We start from the raw sequence: 27346 nt of genomic DNA, 5'->3' as shown, positions 1-27346 counted from the left end.
CTTGGAGTAGCTTGACAGTGTGCAGAATATGGATAATGGCTCATTGCATTTGATAGTCATAGAAAAGACATAGAGGGTAGACCATCCCTTCTGGGCTAGGGAAACCAGCACTAATTGGTGGTATTGTATCATCATCCAGGTGCAGGTTGGATATTAGGAAAAACTATTTCACCAGGAGGGCGGTGAAGGACTGGAATGTGTTACCAAAGCTGCATCTACACGTGCACGCTACTTCGAAGTAGCGGCACCAACTTCGAAATAGCGCCCGTCACGTCTACACGCGTCGGGCGCTATTTCGAAGTTAACTTCGACGTTAGGCGGCGAGACGTCGAAGTCGCTAACCCCATGAGCGGATGGGAATAGCGCCCTACTTCGACGTTGAACGTCGAAGTAGGGACAGTGTAGACGATCCGCGTCCCGCAACGTCGAAATTGACGGGTCCTCCATGGCGCCCATCAGCTGGGGGGTTGAGAGACGCTCTCTCCAGCCCCGCAGCTCACTGGTGGCTGCGTGGAGCGGCCCCTTAAAGGGCCCCTCCCCCGCCCTGACTGCAGGAGGCTGAGGCAACGTGCAGGCTGCAGGCTGCACACGCGGCGAGGAGCCTGCAGAGACCTCAGCCTCCGACAGCAGCCATGGCAGCCCAGCAGCCCCCCCAGCGGACCCCCCCCAAGGGCAGCCAGGGCAGCCAGCCCAGCTAGAGGGCCAAGCAGTCTGGAAAGCGGCAGCGGGGCCCCTCTTGGACGGAGGCCGAGATGCGGGATCTGCTGGGGCTCTGGAGCGAGGAGGAGGTGCTCCAGGTAATGGGGAGCAAGAGACGGAACGCGGATGCGTTCGCTCGGCTGGCCGACGGCCTGGCTGCCCGGGGTCACCCTGCCCGCACTCCTGACCATGTGCGCAGCAAGGTGAAGGAGCTGCGGCAGGGTTACGCCCGGGCCCGGGATGCGGCCAGCCGATCTGGGGCCGCCCCAGTCACTTGCCCCTTTTACAGGGAGCTCAGGGACATCCTGGGCTCCCGGCACACTTCCCCCCCTCCGGCCACCCTTGACACGTCGGCTGATGAGCCCCAGCAGGCCCTGCAGCCGGGCTCCAGCCCGGAGGTAAGCCCCGCACCCCGGGGGTCCCCCCCGGAGGCCATCCCCGGGACATCGCGGCAGGTGGAGGAGGAGGAGGAGGAGGGGGGCTCCTCCTCCACCGATTCCAGCCTGCAGATCCTCCTCCTGCCATCCCGGAGCAGCAGCTGGGCCTCCGACCCCCGGGGATCTCCGGACCATGGGAGCGGACCCACAGGTAGGTACCCCTCTCTGGTGGACACCCCGGGGCTGGAGGGGCGGGGGGAACAGAGATGTGTCCAGGGCCCCCCACACGCTCACATGGCCATGGCCCCAAGGACACCAGGGACAGGGCCCTCACAGCACTGCAGCCAGCAGCCCCTGCCCCCCGCCACCCTGCATGACAGTGCCATGCCCCATCCCCAGGCCAGGGGGGAGCAGAACCTCGAGGGGCCCCCGGGCGGAGGGGGTGGGACACCCCGCAGCAGCAGCATGCGATGGAGTGGGGGGAGTGCCAAAGGGAGACCCAGGCTACAGATGAGCCACCCGAGCCGAGGAGCTCCCAGGGCCAAAGGAGGATCCTGGCGCTACAGCTGGCAGGTGACACCTCTGCCCTGAACAAACAGGAGGGAGGAGCCGAGCTGGCTTGGAATTGGGGGGCGAGGGCGGGGGCCACAGGTAGAGGCTAGGGGAAGGGAGAGCTGGTAGGCAGCCAGCCTGAGGAGAGGGAAAGCTGCATCCCAGAGGGGCCCCCCCTTGGGGTCTTCTCCCCACGACGGGTTGGAAGGACTGTCTCTTCCGACAGCTGGTGCTGTCACTCCTGCCAGAAACTGGCCAGCTGTGGCCTAAGAAACCTCTCCTGCTCTCAGACCCTGCGGGCTGAAGTGAGAGTCGCTCCCACCAGGGGACGGGCTGCAGGGCAGGGGGACCCCTGAACCCCATCCATCACAGCAGCATCTCCCGGGGACGGGGATGGGGAACCTGCAGCACAGGGCGGGGGGGACAAAGGCCACGGCTCGGGGACCACACTAACGCCTGTCTCCATTCTTCTTTCCCCCCTCCTCTCCTGTGTCCTGCACCTGCACCTGCACCATCCGAAGGACCGGAAGAGAGCGCCGGCGAGGCGTCGGTCGTCCCGGAGACTGCTCCGGGACCCTCGCTCCAGGGAAGCCCCTCGGCCGAGGAACCACCGGCCCCGCGGAGGGCAAGACGGCGGACCCCGCGCCTACTACCGGCGGTGGCCACAGACCCCCAGCTGCTGGCCATCTTCTGCCGGCAGCTGGAGGTCTCGGAGCAGCACCTCCGGCTGCAGGAGCAGGCGCTGGCCTGGCACCGAGAGGCATGGGGGGCCCTTCTCCAGACCGTCAATCGGCTGATTGACTTCCTGGCCCCCCATGCCGCGCCGGCCGCGCCACCGCCCGCCATGCCCGCTCCTGCAGCCCCACCACCTCCCCGCGAGGGCCACCGAGGGACCCCTGGAGCCACCCGAGACTCGCCGGCGCCGATATCTTCCGGTGGAGCCTGCTCCCACCCAGCCGCGGACCAGACTGCAGGCCCGCCGGAGCTCCCGGCCGGGCACGCCCACTGGGGGCCTGTAGGGGGTGAGGGGCCCGGGACGTGGCCCCCCCCCCGATGGACAGACTTTGGGGACTGGGTGGGTGGGTGGGGTGGGTGCTGCCCCTGCTTGCCCCGTCCCCCCCTGTAAATAGTTCTCCCCGTTCTCCTCCCTGCTTTTTGGTTTTCTTTTGTTGATGGCGCACCCTGCTTGGAGTTTATTGTTGTACATAGTTTTATTCGTGCCCATCTTGCTTTTGTTACATGTTTGTCCCTCCTTTTTGCTTTCCCTTTCACATGTCTATATTTTTCTATTTAAAAAAAAAAAAAGGTTCAGCCAAAGAAAACATTTACGTTCACCCACAAGTTCGTGCTGTCGTTTCTCCTGGACAAGGCGGGGGGCGGTGGGATGCTCCATGGTGGTGTGGGCGTTGAGGCAGGAGTGTGGGGGAGGAAGGGGCGGGCAGTCGGGGGCCTGGGCAGAGTTCACCCCGCGGCCTGGTCGTCGAAGTGGGCCCGCAGGGCCTCCCGGACCCGGGTCCCCTCTGGGTCCACCTGCCGACTGGGGACAGCAGGTGGCTGGACGTGTGCCCTGCCGGCCTCGGCGGCCCAGACCTGAAGGAAGGTCTCCCCCTTGCTCTCGACAAGGTTATGCAGGGCGCAGCAGGCACCCACAATCTGGGGGATGTTGTTGGGGCTGGCATCCAGGCGGGTCAGGAGACATCGCCATCGTCCCTTGAGGCGGCCGAAGGAGCGCTCCACCACCTGGCGCGCACGGTTCAGGCGCTCGTTGAAGCGCTCCTGGCTGGCGGAGAGGTGGCCCGTGTAGGGGCGCATGAGCCATGGCCGGAGGGGGTAGGCCGCATCCGCGATGATGCAGAAGGGCATGGTGGTGTCCCCCAGAGGGATCTCCCGCTAGGGGATGTAGGTCCCCGCCTCCAGCCAGCGGCACAGGCCCGAGTTGCGGAAAACCCGGGCGTCGTGGGTGCTGCCAGGCCAGCCCACGTAAATGTCCTGGAACCGTCCCCGGCTGTCCACCAAGGCCTGCAGGACGACTGAATGGTAGCCCTTCCGGTTCACGTATCGGCCTCCGCTGTGGTCCGGGGCGCGGATGGGGATGTGGGTCCCATCCAGAGCCCCGAAGCAGTTGGGGAAGCCCAGGGTGGCAAAGGCGGCGACAGTGGCACGTGGGTCCCCCAGCCTCACGAGCCTGTGCAGGAGCATGGAGTTGATGGCACGCACGACCTGCAGGGAAAGCACATGGGACAGCCCCAATGAGGGGTGAGCAGGGTGTGCATGGCCCTGCCCTGGCCTGCCCTGGCCCCCCTGGCCTGCCCTGGCCCCCCTGGTCCCCCTGGCCTGCCCTGCTCTGCCCTGGCCTGCCCTGGCCCCCCTGGCCTGCCCTGGCCCCCCTGGCCTGCCCTGCTCTGCCCTGGCCCCCCTGGCCTGCCCTGGCCCCCCTGGCCTGCCCTGCTCTGCCCTGGCCCCCCTGGCCTGCCCTGGCCCCCCCTGGCCTGCCCTGCTCTGCCCTGGCCCCCCTGGCCTGCCCTGGCCCCCCTGCCCTGGCCTGGCCTCCCCCTGTGGGTTCTCTTACCTCCATGAGGACAGCCCCGACGGTGGCCTTTCCGACGCCAAACTGCTGCCCCACGGATCGGTAGCTGTCCGGAGTGGCCAGCTTCCAGACAGCGATGCCGACCCGTTTCTCCACAGGGAGGGCACGCCGCATGGCAGTGTCCCGGTGCCTGAGTGCGGGGCTGAGCCACTGGCACAGCTCCAGGAATGTCTGTCGGGTCATCCTGAAGTTGCGGACCCAGTGGTCGTCGTCCCACTCCCCAAGCACCAGGCGCTCCCACCAGTCGGTGCTGGTGGGGTGGCTCCACAGCCGCCGGCATGTGAGGCGGAGGGTGGAGCGGGGTGCTGCAGGGGGAGGGGCTGAGCCCTGCTGCCCCGGGGGCATCTCCTCCCCTGGGGCAGGAAGGTGATCAGCTGCCCCCAACATGACAAGAGCCAGGGCAAGCCCTGCTCCTGCCAGGAGGGCTGGCTGGACCTCTAGCTGCTGCTGCTGCTGCTGCTGCTGCTGGGGGTCCATGACTGCGGCGCTCGGGGTCTGTGTGCCTATCTGGCTCGTCAGACCGTGTGCTGTGCAGGCTGACTGTCTGTGGGAGGGGCCCTTTAAGGGAGCGGCTAGCTGTTGCCCCGGAAGCGCTAGCCTGCCCTGTGACCCTGTGTGCAGCTGTGCCTGGCATCCCTATTTCGATGTGTGGTACTTTGACGTGTAGACGTTCCCTCGCTGCGCCTATTTCGATGTCGGGCTGCGCAATGTCGAACTTGAACATCGACGTTGCCGGCCCTGGAGGACGTGTAGACGTTATTCATCGAAATAGGCTATTTCGATGTCGCTACTTCGAAATTAGCTATTTCGATGTAGCATGCACGTGTAGACGTAGCCCAAGAGAGGTAGTGGACGAGGCAGGGGGGTGGACGAGATGACCTCTTGAGGTCCCTTCCAGGCCTGGAATTCTATGATTCTATGATAATTTCTAATAGTTCTGAATAAAGCAACAGTGAATGAATGAATTCTGCTTCCTAGACAATGATGCAAATGGAATCACTAACAACTCCATTTTCAAAAATGTTTGCTTATAAAGTCCAGTATTATACATTATTTCATTTAAATGAAGAATTGAGTAATAGTTGCTATGATTCCTAGCTGCATATAAAAGAAAGATCTTATTTAGTCAAGAAAGAAATTAAATTAATTAACAACCATTTAATTCCTAGATGCTTTGGCTAAGAAATTTATTTCAACCACCCTTTAAAAGCAACCAAACTGAAATTATATGTTGCTGTAGGTGGGGTAGATAAAAATCGATTATTTAAAAATTAAAAAAAAAGAATTTTTATTTAAATCAGATTTATTATTAAAACCAATAAAATACTAAATTCTCCATTTAAAATAATAATTAAAGCTCATCACAAACATGCTACACCTACACTTAGAACTTGTCTACACTTGCGCCCACTTTCAAAGGAGGCATGTTAATCAGGGTGATGGGAGATTACTAATGAAGTGCTGCGGTGAATATGCAGCACTTCGTTAGGCTACTTCTCCCCTGCGGCAATTTCAAAGCATCAAACTTCAAAGTGCCATCATGTGCGTAGCCGTGGGCACTTCAAAGTGCCTACACTACTCTGTAGTGCCTTTACTCCTCAAAATTTTGGGAAGTAAAGGCACTTCGAAGTAGTGCAGGAACTTCCAAGTGACCATGGCTACACGCATGCTGGCACTTTGAAGTTTGATGCTCCAAAGTTGCACGGGGAAGAATTAGCCTAATGAAGTGCTGCACATTCACTGCAGCACTTCATTAGTAATCTCCCATCACCTTGATTAGCATGCCCCCTTTGAAGTTGGGGGCAAGTGTAGATCCAGCCTTACTGCTTCATAAAAATGAATTAATGGCTCTAATCTGTCCAGCCTAATTACCAGCTCTTGCTTCCTGAAAGCTCTGGGCTTTCAATTTCAGTTTCCCAGAAGACTGAAGTAATATGTGCAACAAAAGACATGGGCTGGAGACTCTATCTGGAAATATTTGGAAGAAATTCATTCCCTGAGTAAAAATGGAAAACGTGCCAAGTGTAAGCAGTGCAAGATGACGATGGAAGGAATGGTTACAAGAATTAAACATCATATGGAAAACTGTTTATTGGGAGAAAATTATATGCATGAAGATGTGGATATATCTGAGTGGATCAACTAGCTAGTAGCAAATAATTCGCTTTGCAAGATGTCATTCTTTTTGACTTTCTCTATGCCTTTTAGTGTGTAATTTGACACAAATTCCCAAGCTGTTTGCTATGTTGGATGTTCTTAGGAAAAAAAAGTTTAGATTAGCTAATCCTTATGGCTTGTTTAATTACTTACCTAGGTTTAGAATCTATCACCCATGTATACAGTACAGAAAGCTGCAGTATGAAAAACCAGGAGTTGTCAGTTGCCACTGAGCATGATTTTCTTATTTTATATTATAACAAAGACATAGTCACGTTAGTCTGTATTCCAGTAAAACAAAAAAGAAGTCAACTAGCACTCTAAAGACTAACAAAATAATTTATTAGGTGTTGAGCTTGAAAATTAGAAAAAAAAGTTTAAGGATAGCTGTCAGCAGAAGACATCTGCAACTGCAAATGTGAAACATTTATATAATGTTTAAGATTTAATTTAATAAAATGTAAGTATTATTGTGTTTGTGTGTGTGATTTAGTTCTTACCCTTCCTTATGTACTGTTGCATCTGCAGCTTGACAGGTGATGAGTATTACATACTACTTCCTAAATTAATAAAAATCAAGTTATCTAAAAATTATACGAAGTATGCCCTCTTAGATGTTGTAAAATGCCATACTGATTTGTAAATAACTGATTCAGTGATCAGATTTGCACCATTGTTTAAGAAATATGCAAAGAAGTATCAGTGAGAAACTTGATTTAAATCAATGATTTTTTCTTGAGCTACATCTACACTAGCAACCCCCTTTCAAAAAGGGGGATGCTAATAAGACACTTTGGGATATGCTAATGAGGTGCTGCAGCCCCACATTAACATAATGGCAGTCACGGCACTTGGAAAGTGCTGCTTTTGATTGTGCGCAGCTTGTCTGCACGGGGTCCTTTTCAAACAGACCCCGCAGATGTCGAAATGCCCTTATTTGGTTATAGGAATAAGGGGATTTCGATGTCTGCGGGGTCCTTTGGTAAAGGACCCTGTGTAGATGAGCCACACGTGATCGAAAGTGGCACTTTCAAAGTGCTGCGGATGCCATTATGCTAATGAGGTGCAGCATATTCATTGCTGTGCCTCATTAGCATATTCTGAAGTGTCTCATTAGCATCCCCCTTTCAAAAGGCAGGTGCTAGTGTAGACACGGTCTTGGTGATTTAAATTAATGATTTAAAATCGCCTTGGTTTAAATCAATCCACCCTGGCTGTAGGTGACCTAATAAATATCAGTGCAAGGAGTAGTTTTAGATTGTGACACATAAGTCACTTGACAGGTTGTTATTTCTTAGGGTTAGTGGGGGTTCAGAGATGACAAGGCCAGAAAAGCTCATCTTCATTCAAAATCAGGGTTTAGCAGCTGAAAGTCAGTAGCAGGCTTCTAAGTGAAATTAAATTTGTGATTCCACTTGAACTCTCAAACTAATAAAAAGCATACAGCTGAAAAGAATCTGAGGTTCAAAACAGACACGAAGAAAACGAAATTGTTTAAGAATTCAGTAACCCACAAAGAATACTCAAAAAGGAAATATTTTGGGGGTAGTGCACAAATCCAAAGGAATGTCTTCTTGTGTTGCCAAACCGATAAGATTTGCTTCTATTTCATAGTGGTTTAGCATGGATGCCAGAAAACAATCTTAAATGGAAAAGGCAGGAACCACAATTAGAAAATGCAAGTAATGGAATATCTGTTTTAAATACTACCCATAAATAATACACATGTGCTGCTTCTCGTGGATATATAATCCACTAATTAAAATAAAAATCACGAACTCTTCTCTCTTAATACCGTTTGTCCAAAAGTGCTCATAGTACAATTAAGAACATTTCATTTAGCATCCTACTCTGTTCCTTATTCCAAATATCCTTATCTCACAGAATTGCTGGTTTTAGTAACTGTATCATAGATGCTAAAAACAAAAACAATTTGCTTTCCTACATAAGCTTGGGTACACATTGCCTTTTAGTATTTAAAATGTTCACCGAGCTTAACAACTTTAATTGCAGACATTTCGTTACTGAATGGAGTAACATCATCAGTGCCTGGTAAGAGATCTTCAGACTGTTACCGTAAACCCATGGACCGCTATGCTTACCTACATGCCTCCAGCTTCCATTCAGGGCATACTACATAATCCATTGTTTACAGCCAGGCACTAAGGTACAACCGTATTCACTCTGATCCATCAGACAGAGACAAACATCTACAAGACCTTTACCAAGCTTTCCTCAAACTACAATACCCACCTAAGGAAGTGAGGAAACAGACTGATAAAGCCAGACGGGTACCCAGAAGCCACCTGCTACAAGACAGGCCTCAGAAGGAAAACAAGAGAACACCACTGACCATCACATACAGCCCTCACCTAACGCCTCTCCAGCACATCATCAGTGATCTGCAACCCATCCTAAACAATGATCTTTCACTCTCACAGACCTTGGGAGGCAGGCCTGTCCTTGCCTATAGACAGCCTGCCAACCTTAAACAAATCCTCACCAGCCACTACAAATCACAGACCAGTAGCTCTAGGCCTGGAACCAGCCCCTGTAACAGTCCTTGCTGCCAACTGTGCTCACATATCTACACCAGTGACATCATCACAGGACCTAACATCAACTATACCATCAGGGGCTCCTTTACCTGCACATCTACTAATATAATATATGCCATCATGTGCCAGCAATGCCCCACTGCAATTTACTTTGGCCAAACTGGACAGTCTTTCCGTAAAAGAATAAATGGACATAAATCAGACATCAGGAACGGTAATGTACAGAAGCCTGTGGGAGAACATTTAAATCTCCCTGGACACTCAGTGGCAGATTTAAGGGTGGCTGTCCTGAAACAAAAAAAAATTCAAAAATCAAATGGAGAGAGAAATCTCTGAGCTGCAATTTATTTGCAAATTTGACTCCACAAACCACGGATTAAACAGAGACTGGGAGTGGCTCGCAGCTTACAAAGACAGTTTCTCCGCTCTGGGTGCTCATATCTCCCCATTAGACCCTGACAAAGGCTCACATCCCCCTGTCTGATCTGACTTGTTTTTAACTCTTTTGATAAGTACTGTTGGTACTGGGTCATTTCCATCTTGCTGAATAGACCTTGTCAGCTCTGCCTCTCCCTCTTACTGGGACCCCACTCTTTAAATACCCCTCTGAACCCGCCCCCCACTCATGCATCTGATGAAGCAGGTCTTTGCCCACAAAAGCTTATGCTCCAAAATATGTTAGTCTATAAGGTGCCACAAGACTTCTTGTTGTTCTTTATATAGTCCTTTCACATAGATCTTATTAGTAATTAGTTCTTAAATTGAAGGCACAAATAACCACTTAAGACCGATTGCATCTAATCACACTCTCACTAGCCGTTCTTCTTCTATCATCCTTTGATCTCATAGGTTCAAACACCAAATCCAAATCAATGTGCCGGTTAATTGCCTCATTTCTGGAGAACCATGCTTCTAAGAATTCTCTTCTCTACCTAGATCCAGCTTGCCCTATTACTTTCACATTATTAAAATCAAACTTGTGGCTGGTGTTATCTTCATGCAATGAGATAAATGATAAGGGGTCATGCCATTTTACAGCCAATTGATGTTTGTGTATACGAATGATTAGCTTTCTTCCCATCTGTCCAACATAATGCTTGGAGCAATTTAAACATTGAATCTTGTAAACCACATTAGTTTTACATGTATACTCAACCACATCCTTTGGTTTGAATAAAACATTCTTTAAGGTATTTCTTGGTCTGTCTGCTACTTTAATCCCAAATGGTTCTAATGACCTCAATGTCATCTCAAAGATATTTCTAATGTATGGTAATAGTAGTAGTAGTAGGCATCCTTCAGTCTGCATAGACTATGGATCGCGCCCTTTAAAGTTTCAATTGAGGACTTCATTTACAGCGTCTATTGTGACTATGAAGACCCAGACGAGAGTGACAGTCCTTGCTGCATCTCTTGCAGATGTAGTGGGTGTCTGGCAAGTCCTTATTGTGCTTTCTGTGCGCTCGCTTCTCCTCTGTTAGCTGTCTGATTTTCATCTCACCCTTCTGAAGGCCCTTGTGTAACCCCTGCCTCCATCTGCTCCGGTCGTCTGCTAGTTCTTCCCAGTTGTCCAGCTCGATGTCTACCTCTCTGAGGTCTCTCTTGCAGACATCTTTCTAGCGCAACTGGGGGCGTCCGGGAGTCTTTTGCCACAGGCTAGCTCACCATACAGGATGTCTTTTGGAATCCTTCCATCATTCATCCTGTGGACATGGCCAAGCCAGCAGAGTTGACACTGCCTGAGGAGGGTGTGCATGGTTGGGATTCCAGCTTGCTCAAGGACGGCGGTGTTGGTCACTCTGTCCTTCCATGATATTCCAAGGTTGTGCCTGAGGCAGCGCAAGTGGAAGACGTTCAGCCTCTTTTCCTGGCAGGCACACAAGGTCCAAGGCTCGCTGCCTTAAAGGAGGGTGCTGAGCATGCAGGCTCTGTAGACTTGCATTTTGGTGTGAGTGTACAGCTTGTTGTTATTCCACACTCTCTTGCTGAGTCTGGACAGAGCTGTGGCCGCTTTTCCGATCCTCCTATTTAGCTCAGTGTTCAATGACAGGGTGTCAGTGATGGTGGACCCGAGGTAAACGAACTCGTGGACGACCTGTAACGTATAGTTGTCAATGCTGATTGATGGGGATTCAGCAACATCCTGACCGAGTACGTTTGTCTTCTTTAGGCTGATGGTAAGCCCAAAGTCCTTGCACGCTTTGGAGAACTGATCCAGCAGTTTTTGAAGCTGGTCTTCTGTGTGAGACACTACAGCAGCATCGTCTGCAAACAGCATGTCTCTGATGAGGACTTCTCGCACCTTAGACTTAGCTTTCAGCCTTGCAAGGTTAAACAGTTTCCCATCAGATCTTGTGTGTAGCAAGATGCCCTCTGTTGAAGATCCAAAGGCATGCTTCAGAAGGAGTGCGAAGAAGATCCTGAACAATGTCGGAGCAAGCACGCATCCTTGTTTGATGCCGCTCCTGATTCTGAAGGCATCCGATAATGCGCTGTCATATTGGATGGTTCCTCTCACATCTTCGTAGAACGACTGGATCATCTTGAGTAATCGTGGAGGACAGCCTATCTTGTGGAGCAGTTTGAACAGACCATCCCTGCTGACTAAGTCAAAGGCCTTGGTCAGGTCGATGAAGGCTATGTAGAGTGGCTTTCTCTGCTCCCTGCACTTCTCCTGCAGCTGCCTTAGAGAGAAGACCATGTCAACGGTAGACCTCTCTGCATGGAATCCGCACTGCGATTCTAATGTATGGTAATACTATTCTTTTAACTGGGGATTCCATAATTACAGATTCTTCCTTTTTATACAGATACCTTCTAACAAAACTCATTGGGTAGTCATTCAACTTGAACACACTCTTAAAGTGCTTCTCTTCCACTTCTTGTGACAATTCTCCCAAAAAGAGTTCCTACACAGCTTATTTTATCAAAACAAAAAGCAGTCAAGTAGCACTTTAAAGACTAGCAAAATAATTTATTAGGTGAGCTTTCGTGGGACAGACCTACTTCTTCAGACCATAGCCATACCAGAATGGATTTAATATTTAAGGCACAGAGAACTCAATATTTAAGGCACAGCTTCTTTTATGGCTAACAGGATGATTACTGGAAAAGTTGAGAGTTTGATCTGTATCTCTTTTCTTAACAGGTACTCTGTTTCACTCCAATTATTTAACACACTTCCTTATCATCACCAGAACTTCTCTCATCATGTATTTTCATATCCTGTCTGCTCATAAGAATGGAGAAGACAGGTCTGTGGAAGGATGACATAAAAAAGGTGCATGTTCATGAATGAAAACAGAACTGGTATATTTAATTTTATGACTGGATCCCTTTACATATGTCTCTGCAGCTATGGTTAAACTATGAGATTTGCTGACGAAACCCAGGTTTTGACAACAAAACTGGTGGGATGCCCACACACAAAATGTTTTGTCGACATTCAGTTGACAAAACTCAGCTCTTTCACCTGTAGCATTCTGCCTCTCAGCCGTGAGGTATAACGCTACTGCTGACAGATTCTGTCAACAAAAAAACCGTGTGGACATTCTGGGGGGACTTCTCTTGACAGACAGGGCATCCAAAACTACGAGCAGCCCTGTCTGCTGTGCTTCCGAGTGCCTATTTTGTACAGAGAGCAGCAGGGGAGTCTGGCCACTTCGTCGACAGAGATGAGAGCTCTTCCAATACGCTTTTGTGTGTGGCTGTACTTTGTGGACAGAAGTTTTGTTGGGAAATCTCTTCCAACAGTGACTTCTGTCAACAGATTGCTATAGTGTAACTGTAGCCTGCTCTGTGTTACATTCAACAGATCTGAGATATGTTTCAAGTTTTGGGGAGAAAAATTTTTATGCTAAAAGATGCTCCTCATACTATTTTTTGTTTCAAAATCTGCCAACTCACCCTACAAACAGAATTACATTTTAATAAATGGAATTTAATTCAAATTTTTCTCAGTTAATAGCTATGAAATAATTGCAGATTTGCCATTACAAAACAGAAAAGGGTGGCAGTGAGACATGGAATTATGGTTGGAGTTACCGCTAGACAGCAGAGTTGGCTCGCCCTTCAAAGGGAGAATAATGCACCCCCTAAAGTAGTGCAGCAGTGTATGTGCTCCTGTTAATAGTAGAGGACTCTGGGAAACAGATGACTCTCTGAGGAAGAATACTTCCTGTGCAGCACAGTGGAGGTGTGGCTTTTTCCTGCCCCCAAAGGAAGGTTGCAGCTAATTGGCACAATCTTAAATATAAAAGGACGTGACCATTGCCTCATTTACACAAGTGTAAATTAGCATCTCATGAGATGTCAATGGACTTACATTACCAGTTGAACCTCCCAAAACTGACATTCTCTAGTCTGGCAACATCCATGGTCTGTTACTGGGTTGGGAGGCTAGTAGGGGGAATCTGGTCATCTTGGCAGGGAAGCCCAGCAAGTTGTGTGTCCCTGGCTGGAGGTGAAAGCTGACCAGGGCTGGAGCTGGCCTCAAGAAGGCTCAGGGCACCCTGGCAGCCCAGCCAGGGCCAGAGCTGACCTCCATGGCCAGGGCCAGGGCGAGCAGCCCATTTGGGGCTGGTGCCCACAGGGCCAGGACAATGTCTGGCACCCCAATGGGGGCAGAAGCCAGCCGCCACAGCCATGCTGGAAGCCCAGTTGTGCCTGGAGCTGGTGCCCATGGGACCAGAGCCAGAAGCAGCAGAGTAGAGATGGGGGAGTTGAAGGGAGAAAGCAGGGAGAGGACAGTGAAGAAAGGGAGTATGTCAAGGGCTGATGGATGGGCAACGGAGGAAACATACTACTGACTGCTAACACCAGCCACTGCAGTTCACAGCACACAGCCAGTGCCAGCTGGAAATAGGACAGGGACAGGGTCCTATTGGCCGAGAGTCAGCTGACAATGGGGGCTGAGCTGACAGATAGCAGGGGGAGCCATCGCAACTTTGCTCCACCCCCATCCACCCTCATCATGAGCCACTGGATCTCCCCGCTCACTGTTGTTAGGAGGGCACAGGGATCTGGACAGCAGCAGGACCAGACAGTACTGATGTGGGGAGAAGACATAAAACATGCGACAATTTGCCCATTTTTAAGAAAAAGTCAGAACACCAGCAGGAGGACTTGAATACAGGATTGTTATTTAAAAACAGGTGCCTGGTCACACTAAACATGCCTAACAAACGCATGCTCTCTCACTCGCTCCCTTTCTCTCTTGCCATTCTAGGAACTAGATGGAAACAGCAATTAGAATACTTCTACCCTGCTGAAAATAGGTGTTTTAATAAAACTCATCCTAGGTCAAGTTGACATTGCAGGTCTGCAAGAGACGCGACTTGCAGATTCGGGATCTCTAAAGGAAAAGGACTATACCTTTTTCTGGCAGTGTAAAGCCCAAGAAGAACCCAGGGAGCACAGTGTTGGTTTCGCCATCAGAAACACCCTTCTACAAATGGTGGAATTAGTCATGGGCGGATCAGAAAGACTCCTTCAGGTCTTACTTCAAACTTGTGCTTGTCCTGTCCACCTGATCAGTGCTTACGCTCCAACCCTGTACGCCGCACCGGAAATAAAAGACAAGTTCTATGACATGCTTAGTGCTGCCATAGCGCAAATACCTGCTCGCAAACGACTGTACATTTTGGGTGACTTCAATGCGAGAGTTGGAGCCGATTGTGACTCATGGCCTTCCTGCTTAGGCCGCTTCGGTGTGGGAAAAATGAATGAAAACGGACAGCATCTTCTCGAACTTTGCACGTACCACAATCTGTGCATCACAAACACATTTTTCCAAACCAAGCCACAGCACAGAGTGTCATGGAGACACCCACGCTTGAAACACTGGCATCAACTTGATGTGGTCATCACTAGACGTGATAACCTCAAAAACGTCCTTCTGACACGCAGCTATCATAGTGCCGACTGCGATACAGATCACTCACTAGTTTGCTCCAAACTCAAGATGATTCCAAGAAGCTGTACCACTCTAAACCAACCGGAAGGCCCCGCATTGATGCCAGAAAGACAGCAAACTCAGAGAGAGCCGAAAAGTTCAGAGAGGCCCTCGAGGAGAATCTGCGCAGCAGCCCTGGGGGTGCTGATGTGACATCCAGATGGCAGCATCTGAGGGATACAATTTACAACATGGCCTTGTTGGTGTTTGGAAGAAGAGCCAGAAACACAAATGACTGGTTCAAAGCTAACTCTGATGAGATGATTCCAGTCATCGAAAAGAAGCGCGCTGCACTCCTGGAGTACAAATGCTCGCCGAGCCAGAGTACCCTGCAAGCACTCAGAGCAGCCAGAAAAACAGTACAGCAGATGGCCAGGCGCTGTGCCAACAACTACTGGCTCCAGCTATGCAGCAGCATCCAGACCAGTGCTGACTTTGGTAATCTCAGGGGAATGTATGAGGGAATCAAGAAGGCATTAGGACCCACCCAGAACAAGATGGCACCTCTGAAATCCAAATCTGGTGAAGTCATTGCTGACAAAGCCAAACAGATGGAGCGCTGGGTCAAACACTACTCTGAGCTGTACTCATGCGAGAACATTGTGGCTGATACAGCCCTCGATGCCGTCGAGCTCCTACCAGTAATGGACGAACTGGACCAGGAACCAACTGTGGATGAACTGAAGAAAGCCATAGACAGCACTGCAGTAGGAAAGGCCCCGGGCCAGGATGGTATACCACCAGAGGTAATCAAGTGTGCCACGGACACGCTCCTGGAACCCTTACATGAGCTCCTGTGCCTGTGCTGGACAGAAGGAGAGGTTCCACAGGATATGCGTGATGCTAACATTGTAACCTTGTATAAGAACAAAGGAGACAGAAGTGACTGCAACAATTACTGTGGAATCTCCCTCCTAAGCATCAGTGGTAAACTGTTTGCTCGTGTCATCCTCGGCAGACTCCAGAAGATTGCTGAGAGGGTGCATCCCGAATCACGGTGCGGATTCCGTGCAGAGAGATCTACCGTTGACATAGTCTTCTCTCTCAGGCAGATGCAGGAGAAATGCAGGGAGCAGAGGAAGCCACTCTATATTGCCTTCATCGACCTGACCAAGGCCTTCGACTTGGTCAGCAGGGATGGACTGTTCAAACTGCTCCGCAAGATAGGCTGTCCTCCACGGTTACTCAAGATGATCCAGTCTTTCCGCGAAGACATGAGAGGAACCATCCAATATGACAGCACATTATCAGATGTTTTCAGCATCAGGAGCAGCATCAAACAAGGATGCATCCTTGCTCTGACATTGTTCGGGATCTTCTTCGCGCTCCTCCTGAAGCATGCCTTTGGATCTTCAACAGAGGGCATCTTTTTGCATACAAGATCTGATGGGAAACTGTTTAATCTTGCAAGGCTGAAAGCTAAATCCAAGGTGCGGGAAGTCCTCATCAGAGATTTGCTGTTCGCAGATGATGATGCTGTAGTGTCACACACAGAAGACCAGCTTCAGAAACTGCTGGATCGGTTCTCCAAAGCATGCAAGGACTTTGGGCTTTCCATCAGCCTAAAGAAGACAAATGTACTTGCTCAGGACGTTGCTGACCCTCCATCAATCAGCACTGACAACTATTCGTTAGAGGTCATCCACAAGTTCGTTTACCTTGGGTCCACCATCACTGACACCCTGCCATTGGAGTCTGAGCTAAATGGGAGGATTGGAAAAGCAGCCAAAACTCTGTCCAGACTCAGCGAGAGAGTGTGGAATAACATCAAGTTGTACACCCACACCAAAATTCAAATCTACAGAGCCTGCATCCTCAGCACCTCCTTTATGGCAGTGAGTTTTGGACCTTGTACACTCGCCAGGAAAGGAGGCTGAATGTCTTCCACTTGCGCTGCCTCAGGCATATCCTTGGAATATCATGGAAGGACAGAGTGCACAACACCACCGTCCTTGAGCAAGCTGGAATCCCAACCATGCACACCCTCCTCAGGCAGCGGCGGCTCCGCTGGCTTGGCCACGTCCACAGGATGAATGATAGAAGGATCCCAGAAGACATCCTGTATGGCGAGCTAGCCTCTGGCAAAAGACCTCCTGGATGCCCCCAGTTGCGCTACAAAGATGTTTGCCAGAGGGACCTCAGGGAGGTAGACAATGAGCTGGACAGTTGGGAGGAGCTGGCAGACGATCGCAGAAGATGGAGGCAGGAACTACACAAGGGCCTTCAGAAGGGTGCGATGAGGATCAGACAAGTAGCAGAGGAGAAGCGAGCCCACACAAAGAACAGTAAGGACCTGCCAGACACCCACTACACATGCGACAGATGCAGCAAGGACTGTCACTCTCACGTGGGCCTTCACAGTCACAGTCGACGCTGCAAATGATGATCCCAAATGGAACTACGAAGGGCGCGATCCATAGTCAATGTGGACTGAAGGATGCTACTACTACTACTAATCCTAGATCAATAAGCCAAAGAATAATGTATCTCCTGATCATTTGTTCAAGTTGTCACTTATCAATATAGTACTAAAAAATACAAAAGGTTGAAGTATCCAAATAAGTTATCGAAAAATTATTTCCTGGTAACAGATCAAGGTTTTTTTCATCAGCATTCAGCACCAGTGCCACAGCAAGCACAATAAAGAGAGGAATACAAAACATAAAGGGTGCGTCTACACTAGGAACTAACTTATAAGTTAACTTCAAAGTTGGGCACTACATCGAAGTAGCCAGCAGAGAGTCTACACGCATTTTTTTCCTTACTTCAAAGTTAGCTTCAAAGTAGGGAACCCAGCTTCGAAAACCTTACTCCATTCCCGGGAATGGAGTAGTGCCCTACTTCGAAGTTTAACTGCAAAGTAGGGTGTGTGTAGACATAAGCAACTTCAAAGTTATTTCTGTAGTCTAGACACAGCCAACGAGAGGGGATGAGCAAAAGGGAGAGCGGTAATGAAGAAAATACTTTATTTCTCAATGTAGATGGGAAGGACAAAGACTTTGAGTGCATCAAAGAGTGGTTAGAACATTTCGCATTAGTCTGTAGGAAGCCATAAATGGATACATTTGCACAATTAACAGAACTTGACACACCCTGTATGCATAGACATATGACACAATCTTTCACTTTACACACTCTGGTAACTGATAAAATTATTTGAATTTTCTTGTTCACCTTACAACACACTCAGGGGGCATAAACCTAAGCTCAACACTCAGTAAGATACTGCACAAAACCTTTGTGTGTGTGTGTGTGTGTTATTTTTATAAAAGCTGTTTGTTTCTGCCCTACAGTTTATTTATTGGTAATGGTGGGGGTACAGGAAGAGGAGGAGGAGCAAAGGGAAGCTTTTCATTGCCACCACTGATAAAAAGTTTGACTGTTAAATTTATTTTTTCTTGGCAGCCAGTACTGACATTTTGGTCTAAGCTCCTAAAATATGATTGCCTTAGATTGTTATTTTTCATTTTCTCCCCTTTTTTCCCCTCCTTTCATCTAGAAAAGAGAAATTGCCTCTCACCCCCAAAAAGCTTTTGAAACACTCTCCAGTTTTATTTCTATGATGTCTCCTTATTGCAATCAAAAGATAATGGGAGCCCAACTAGTGTCACCCCTACAACTTCTTGCTTCAGATAACATTCTATGTTTTAGCTATGACATGAGCCCTAATGTCAGCCATGTCAGTTTTCCTGATTATGTTATACAGTAAACCCTGGAAATGCATGATTTCAAGATGTACCTAATTAGCATTAACATGAATTAAGCGCAACTCAAAATCCAGCTCCCCAACCATAGCCCTGGTTCAACCTCCCCCGGCCCCATGTGGCTCCAGCTCAGCCCCCCCCGCAGCCCCACTCACCACTCGCACACAGCTCTGGCTCATGCACCACCAGGGGGATGGCTCCCCCTGGCTGCACCAAGCCCTGGGAAAGTGGCAGCCACAGGTGCTCCCTGCCCAGAGCCCTGGGGAAGTGGCAGCTGTGGGCACTCCTCGCCCCAGTTCAAACCTTCCACACGCAGCTCTGGTTCAACTCCTCCTTGCCCTCCTGCAGCCCTAACCCACCCCAGGCTTAACCCCTGTTTCTTCCTTCCCATGGCCCCAACCCACCACCAGACTTAACGCTCCCCAACTACCTCCCACCAACCCCAGGACTTACCTTTCAAAAGGTGCTCCAAGTGCTCCTGCTGCTTCTCCAGCTGCAGAACGTGCATTCTGCTGGGGAAAAACTGCCCCCCACTTATGTGAAATTTGGCTTATGCAAGGGTGTGTGGGAACGCAACCCTTGAGTAAATTGAGGATCTACTGTATAACACTGTAGGTACATCACTAGGATACAATTTTTAAAAGGTCCTAAATCTCTTTAATTTTCTACAGATCTTAATAGTCTAAGTCACTGAAGCACTTTTGATAATTTTATCCAAAGTCCATGGCATCAGATAGCAAGCAAGTTGGTCAAAATTTTAATGCAGCTGGAATGCAAGTTTTTCAAACCCATAACTACAGGAAGAATTTGACACCTGTGACATATCTCTGTTATGAAGTGCATCCTAGAATTTATTTATCTTCCCCAACACTCACATGGGAGGCAAAATAAATTAATGACATAAAAACATCATACCAAGGTACTGAACACCAAGTCTTTTGCATGATTCCAGGCAGGCTCGTTGTGTGTTTTCATAGCCATAGTCGCTATGCCAGAGTTTGGTGGTTATCCAGAGGTCTTCTCGTTTCACACCACTTTCTTTGATAGCTTTTTGAAGGAGTGATTCACAGCCATATCTTTTTGCTGTATCAATATGACGAATGCCACATTTTTGTAGTGCATACACCACAGCATCATGGGAATATCCACCTTGATGGGATGTACCTAAACAAACATTAATAGATGTGAATTGTTAATTCTGTTAATCACTAAGTAACTTGCCAGATTTTTCAGTTTGCAACTTTAAACTAAATTAAACCAAACCACCAATAATTATACAAAAGAACTGGGAATTGAATGGAAGTTGTCAGCTTCCTTTTGGGGGTGATAATATTTGTTGATTAAATGGAAACCGCAAAGGAGGGTTAACCCTCCTTAGCACAGATCCCAGGACCCAAGTTCAAAACCTGCTGCAACCCCCGAGACGGAAGAGCGCTGCCCCGGTACGCTCTGGACTTCGCTAAGTCCTCCTAGAAGGAAGGGGCTGGCAGAGACAACGAGACCAGGACAAGGGTTAAGTTTAAAACAAAGTAACTAATATCTTTATTGAATAATGCAAATTAGATTTAAAAAGTATCAACACTAAATGTTTTATCAACAACTAAAAACTTACAAGTAACATTGTTTCCTTGTAGTCTCGTGACCAGTGTTAAGTTTTTTATTGTTCCGGAAGGCAAAAATGGGTTAGGATAATAAAGGTAAGTTTGTTTGGATATGGGTATGTAAATCCCTGTTGCTCCCTTTTAAAAGGAGGGGTGAGGTTGCTTTGCCTCACCTCCTACCGGGGGCAGGGTGCTAGCCTGCCCCAAAGGGGTTGGAGCCTTGGAGGCAGTCGGAGCTGTTCCTCCTTGGGAGGCCCTCTGCTACTCTCAATAGGCCCAACTACATAGGGGCCTGGGAGGCAATTTGCTCTACCACAGGCCCGTAAGGCAAACAACAATGGGAGGCAGGGAGGCTGTGCCTGCACCTGCAGTATTCTGAGGGATAGGTAAGAGGGTGAGAGGGTAATGTGGGTAAGGGAGGTTAAGCCTTCTCCTTATAACAATAACAAATATAATTCTACTAAAATTACTAAACTTAAATATTAACAATAATAATAACTATTAATTAAATGTATACATAATTAATAAATATTAACAATATCAATCTCATTAATTAAATGTGCCTCAGTCTATATCTATATATATGTGTAAACCCAACCTGGGCTTTTAGGCCCGGCCTCAGGGGTCAGGCCCCCAGGTACTGCCCCTCCCCCATCGGGGAGGGTACACAGCAGGGGAGCTACCCCTGCTCACTCACGGAGGGTCCCGGTGTCCCAAGCTGGTTGTGAAGCAAAATGTATGAGCACCACGTGAATACGCGGGCTGGTAAATAAAATTACGCGTCCAGTAGTTGTCAAGTCCGGTAGGCTGTCAAAGTTCAGGAGAGTAGACAAAACGGCGGTATTGAAGGTGTGGTGGCGACCTCAGGCATCGGTGACCGAGTACGCAGTACCCACCATGAGGTGGGCCAGTTCGCCACCTGGTCACTTCCCCTCTGAGGCTGCTTGCCGCTCCTTTGTGGTGCTGGGTGGTGGCGCTGAGAGGCCGTCGCCGCGGTAACAGGGTGGCGCTTTTAGTGATTCAGCTAGGTGATTTCAGCTTCTTCACTCCTAAGAGCTAGCCTGAGGGCTGGTGGACGCCGCATGAAGCGGCCAACACCTCCCTGTACAGGGTCACAGGATCTTGTCTGTGTCCCCAAGGGCCGCAGACTGGCTGGAGACTCCTGCTTTTATCCAGAAGTCTCATGAATGATTCAAAGTTCTGTATCCATATTCATGATTCAATTACCATATTCTCACAGTTCTCAGTCAGGTCCTCTTGGGCTTAGAAGGTTCTAGAAAGTCAGGTGTTCACCCAATCAGAAACCATGATTTTAAACACCTGTTTTTAGAATATTCAGGAGTTCAGGTTGCCGGGGGAGCTAACTGCCAAAAAGTGACCATTGGTGACCATTGATAATGCTGCTAAATGGCAGCCTGTGACACTTTAGGATTGCATGTGTCTGCACTGTTTTTACACAGCCAAAGGCATGTAATCCCTGGCCCACCGGGACAATTATGTCCAAAGGTGTTAAAAATCCTGACAAGAGTGTAAACTAAAAATACAGACTCACTCTGCTCTCACTTAAGTTGGTGTAAACCAGGAATAAATTGACTGAAATCACTGGCATTTCAACAAAATACAACTGTAAAAAAGAGATACTAACATTAGGCCTGTAAAATGGCATGATCTATGAGCTTACAGTATTCTGAAAGCAACAGTCTCAGTGAAAGACAGAGACAAGTTACCTTCAGTAAGGCAAATAAATATAAGCCACATTTATTCTGCTCATGGAGTATAATATACATATTGGCACGGTGAATATATTAATAAAAAATAAAGACATGTCACTTCTGAAAAAGAATGAGTCAGATTCAGCAATTTACTGTGTAAAAGATAAATTGTGAGGTCTTTACTCCACCAAATTCCATGTAGCCCCCGGTCAATAACACTCTACAGTGCTACATAAAGCAGTGTTGGGCAACCTGTGGCCCACAGATCCCCTGCCTGCTCCTTTCCCCACTGAGCCTCTCATGCACTAGGGCAACAGAGTGTCACACTTTCCACTCCTCTCCCTCCCTCCCGCCACTTTCAAAGCATCATGAATCCATTTATTTGTGCTCTGTCCCTGCTCTTCCCTCTTCCACTCCCTCCGAATGTGGAATCAGCTGATCATGGCTGTTCAAGCTATGGGAGAGATGAGGAGGAGAGGGGGTGGAGCGTGAATCAGCTGAATCATGATGCTTCAAAAGCGCTGCAGTATGGGGAAGGAGTAGGAAGTGTAGAGCTACAGTGCCCCAGAGCATGAGAGGTGTGTGTGGGATGGAGGCAGACAGGGGCCAGTGAACCTTGAGCTACTGTGGCCCACTGAGATGAAGGAGGGCCACTCATGCAGCCCACTCACTATTCTTGATTGCTCACTGCTGACATAAATGGCCATATTAATCACTAGTGTATACAGGTGTAACCCCATATGGATCTCCCAGTCAAGTTCATTGAACCAAAACTACAGTAAACCCCCAAAATACATGCCTTTGAGTTGCACTTAACTTGCATTAACATGTGTTAAGCACAACTCAAAGCCGCTCTGCGTCTGTTTGCTTGCCTGGCTCCCCTAGCTGGGGGAAGAGGGCAGGCCATTGCAGTGTGGCTTCTCCCCAACTTTTCCCTGTAGCTGGGAGAAGCTGCGCCACTGCAGCTGTCTGCCCAGCGCAGCTTCTCCAAGTTGGGAAAGCTGGGGAGAAAGACAGTTGGCACCCCAACCACAGCAGGAGCCAGCCTCCACAGCATTGGGGGAAAAGAAGCAATGTGCTGTTCAGTTTATCCGCTCCCATGTTGCCTGTGGAAGCCAGGAAACTGACCAGCACTGGTTAATTTTCCCCCTCCTGACAGGGGAGGGGAGGCAGGAGCCAGGCTACAGCCTGGTTCCTGACTCCCAGCCTCACTGTGGGAGACACTGGGCATTGGGATTCTCCATGTTCACAGCAGTGTGGATGTACGATACAATTTGCAATTTCAGCCCCTATGATAAGCAGTCAACAAGTTTAAATGATCCCAGCTTGCAGAATAATATTATTTAAGTGATGAGCATATCCTCTCCTGGTTTGCTCTATCTTTCCAAACCTGTTTCATTCTACATTGAACATACAAATCTACACTTTTAACAGATGAGTATACAGGTTGGACCTCCCTGGTCAGGCACCCTCAGGACTGATCAGGGTGTTTGGTGGACCTGAGGAGGTCAATTCCAGCCCCTCAGCTGCTGGTCTCCAGGTGATCCCAAGGGGCTGCCAGCCTCCACACCAGGCTCTCCTCCTGGTCACCAACCTCCACTTGTAGTTTCCCCTAATAGCTGCGGACCCCACTGCCAGCCCTGGCCACTGGACTCTGCTCTCAGAGCCAGCCTGCCCTTCCCACCCAGCTACAGCAAGCCTCAGGGCCACTGGCCTGCCTCCACTCCTGCCAGATGGCCCCCCCCAGCCACCAGACTCCCAGACAGGCCTGATCCCAGCAATTGGGGCTCTCTGGTCCAACAATATTTGTGGTCCTGCCAGACCATGAATGGTGTCAGACCAGAGTGACTTGGACCACAGAGGTTCAGCCTGTATGATGTATATAATCACATGAGAGAATTAAGGGACACACATACAATAATAGTGTTTTTTCTATCCTCATCCAGGTGTCTACTATTCCTGAACAGGAGAAAAGTGGGAGACACTGCACACCCTGGTCCATGGGACTCTGGCTCTTGGAACTTTGTAAACAACAGTGGTTCTCATCCCATGGCCCACAAGCTGCCCTGTCAACAACCCATGTTCCATCCTCAGGGTCATACATGTAGTATATATAATGCACGAATGGGGACCACCTAACATACATAGAGAACTGCATATGTGGCCCAATGTGGGAAATACGTTGAGAATCACTGTTCTAAACAATAGGAGTTGGAATGAGGAGTGTGTAGAATATTCTTATGTTGCATAAATAAAGCAATTCTCCTTAATTCTTGTCACAGTATGTTCAATCATTAGTTCAGAATGAAAGTCACTGTAGCCGACACTGTAGCTGTCTAATCTCTCCTTTTACACCATGCCAATGTTAAACAAAACATCTTTAACTTAAGTGTACTAACTTCAGTGGAGTAACTCCTGATTTTAACCAGAGCAAGTAACATCAGAGTCAGGGCTACTGAATGAATAATACTGTACTGCTGCACAGCAAATCTTTTACTTCTTCACATATGAAAGAAAATGTAAATACTTTAAAAAAGGAGAAACGGGAAGGGGGAGGGTGTATGAAAAGTGCTCTTTTTGTCCTTAAACACTGACACTAAATATGAAATAAGAGAGTTTGTTCATTCATACAAGATCCAGAAATGAGTATGCATTTGTTCCACATTAAAATTCACAAAGCTAAAACAAATTATGCTCATATCCTAGATGCAGTAGAAGTTTCACATTAAGTCTGTTTAGAAATGTAAAATGAGCACATTACCACACTTTAACCATTTAAAAAGAATAGCCTTGTAAACTTACATCATGGCTACGTCTACACGCGCCATGTGCTATTTCGACGTTCAAATCGACATTAAGCGGCGAGACGTCGAAATCGCTATTCCCATCAGAAGATGGAAATAGCGCCCTACTTCGATGTTGAACGTCGAAGTAGGGTGTGTGCAGACGATCTGTGGCCCACTACTTCGAAATAGCGGGGTCCTCCATGGCGGCAATCAGCTGAGGGGTTGAGACACTCTGTCCAGCCCCTGCAGGGCTCCATGATCTCTGCACCCAATGGTTCTTAAAGCCACAGGGACCCGGAAACCCTGTAGCAGGAAGCTGGCAGCGTGCGCACAGCAGCCCTGCCCCGAGGTGTTCCTGCACAGCCAGAGGGACACCATGGCAGCCAGCCATCCTCGTGAGCACCCCCAGAGCTCCCCCTCTTGGCCATCCCAGCCAGCGGGGTAGGAAGCAGGGCCCCTCCTGGACTGATCCTGAACTCCGAGACCTGCTGGGGCTCTGGGGGGAGGAGGAGGTGCTGCACATCATGGGGAGGAAGCGGCGGAACGCGGAGGCGTTCGCCCGGCTGGCCAAGGGCCTGGCTGCCCGGGGTCACCCTGCCCACACTCCTGACCATGTCAGGAGTAAAGTCAAGGAGTTGTGGCAGGGTTACGCCCAGGCCCGGGACTCGGCCAGCAGGTCTGGGGCTGCCCCTGCTGCTTGCCCCTATTACCGGGAGCTCAGGGCTACCCTGGGCCCCCAGGGCACCTCCTCCCCACCAGCCACTCTTGACGCCATGGCCAATGAGCCCCAGCCGGCCTCAGAGACAGGGTCAGATCCAGAGGCCAGCCCTGCCCCCCCACGGCTAGAGTCGTGACCCTCCACCCAGCCACCAAGTGGTCCAGCGAGGAGGGGGAGCTTGTGCTGGACATCCTGTCCCACAGCTCCAGCTGGGTGTCTGCTGCATGGGCATCTCCTGAGCCGGGCAGTGCACTGTCAGGTACATACCCCACAGGGCACAGACCCCTTGAGCATGGGGCGGGGGCACCTCTTGACCGGGGGCCCCCCCACATCCCCACAACACCCCAGCCTGACATGGCCCAGGCAGTCCACAGCACAGGGACGGTGCCACAGCCACCAGTGCCCAGCAGCACCTCTACCCATGGAGAGTGCCGTGTCCCACCCCTGGGGAGGGGAGAGGGTGGACCACTGGAGGGGGCCACCCACCGGATCACTGCATGCACCAATGGGGGATGGATGCGGGGGGACACAGGCCCTTGGGGGGGATGGGGGGGTGGGCCATAGGTCAAGGCTGGGTACTCATGGCCTCCCTTCCCCCTTTCCCCCTATTTCTGCAGCCGCACCATCCATGGTCCCAGACAGCTCTCCAAGACCACTGGAGCACCAACTCCCAGGGTCACCGCCTGCCCCAGGATGGGCCCACCCCTGCCGAGGACACCGCCGCACCACAAGTGACCCTGAGGTGGCTGCGGCCCTCCGGCACCAGGCGGACCTCATGGAGCAGAGGCTCCAATTCGAGGAGCAGGAGGCCGCCTGCTGCCGGGAGGCCTGGTGGGAATTTATGGCCACCTTCAACCAAGTGGCCAACACCTTTGAGCAGCTGGTGGCCCATCTGCCTCCCCATGATGTCCTGCCTGCTTCCCTCCCCGCCGCCCCGCCTGCTGATGTCCTGCCTGCTGTCCCGCCTGCTGTCCCGCCCACCAGCTCCTCAGAGCAGGAACCACCTGGCGCTGAGGGCCCACCTCAGCCATACCCCGCCGGGGACCCCGGCTGAGAGGGCGACTGGCCAGCCGAATGTGGCAGGGCTTGCGCCCTTCCACCCACGCCCCAGAATGATGGGCCGATGTGTGGCGTGCCCATGTCTCCCCCGTGTACATAATTGTCCCCACCCTGTATACAGTTATTTATAGTTGACCCCCCATAATAGTTTATTAGAGATGTCCCCAATTGTATATAGTTATTATTTTCATTGAATCTGTTTTATATTTGCTAATATTATTTGCCGAAAAGAGGCGACATTTTTGTTCTTGAAAATAATGATAGTTTTATTTTTCCAAAAACCTGTCCCCCGTGGGCTTTTGGTGAGGGTGAGGTGTAGGTGCTGGGGCGGGGTGCAGGGATGGCCGGGAAGTCGCTCACTGGGCCCCCTGGTCAAAGTACTCCCTTAGGGCCTCCCTGACCCGGAGCCTGTCTTGGCGGGCCTGGCGGCTCGGGGCGGTGGCTGACTGGGGCTTGGCTGTTGTGGCCTCCTGTGCCCAGCCCTGCATGAAGGCCTCCCCCTTGCTTCCCATCAGGTTGTGGAGTGTTCAGCAGGCCCCCACAACCAGGGGGATATTTGGGAGGCCCAGGTCTTGGCATGCCAGGAAGCAATGTCAGCGGCCATTCAGGCACCTGAAGACTTGCTCGACCACTTGTCGGGCATGGTTGAGTCGGGCCTTGTAGCACTCCTGGCTATCAGAGAGGTGGCCTGTATAGGGCCGCATAAGCCAGGGCTGGAGGGGGTATGACGCATCCCCCACAAGGCAGAAGGGTACGTTGGTGGTGTCCCCCAGAGGGATCTCCCTCTGGGGGATGTAGGTCCCCGCCTGCAGTCGTCGGCATAGTCCCGAATTCCGGAAAACATGGGCATTGCGGGTAGAGCCAGGACAGCCCATGTAGTTGT

General features: G+C 50.1%; 1 protein-coding gene across 2 annotated transcripts in view; it reads right to left on the bottom strand.

The window, feature by feature from the left end:
• Nucleotides 1–27346, bottom strand: part of LOC142017605 (putative oxidoreductase ZK1290.5) — a 118841-nt gene that overhangs the window by 62541 nt on the left and 28954 nt on the right. For both annotated transcript variants that reach the window (XM_075002653.1, XM_075002655.1), the window contains one exon: nucleotides 19503–19751. In XM_075002653.1, the coding sequence (XP_074858754.1) occupies nucleotides 19503–19751 (249 nt within the window). The remainder of the gene's footprint in view (nucleotides 1–19502; nucleotides 19752–27346) is intronic.

Source organism: Carettochelys insculpta, chromosome 9 (assembly GCF_033958435.1).
Source record: "Carettochelys insculpta isolate YL-2023 chromosome 9, ASM3395843v1, whole genome shotgun sequence".
NCBI classification, from domain to species: domain Eukaryota; kingdom Metazoa; phylum Chordata; order Testudines; family Carettochelyidae; genus Carettochelys; species Carettochelys insculpta.
This window is presented reverse-complemented; position numbering and strand designations above follow the sequence as displayed.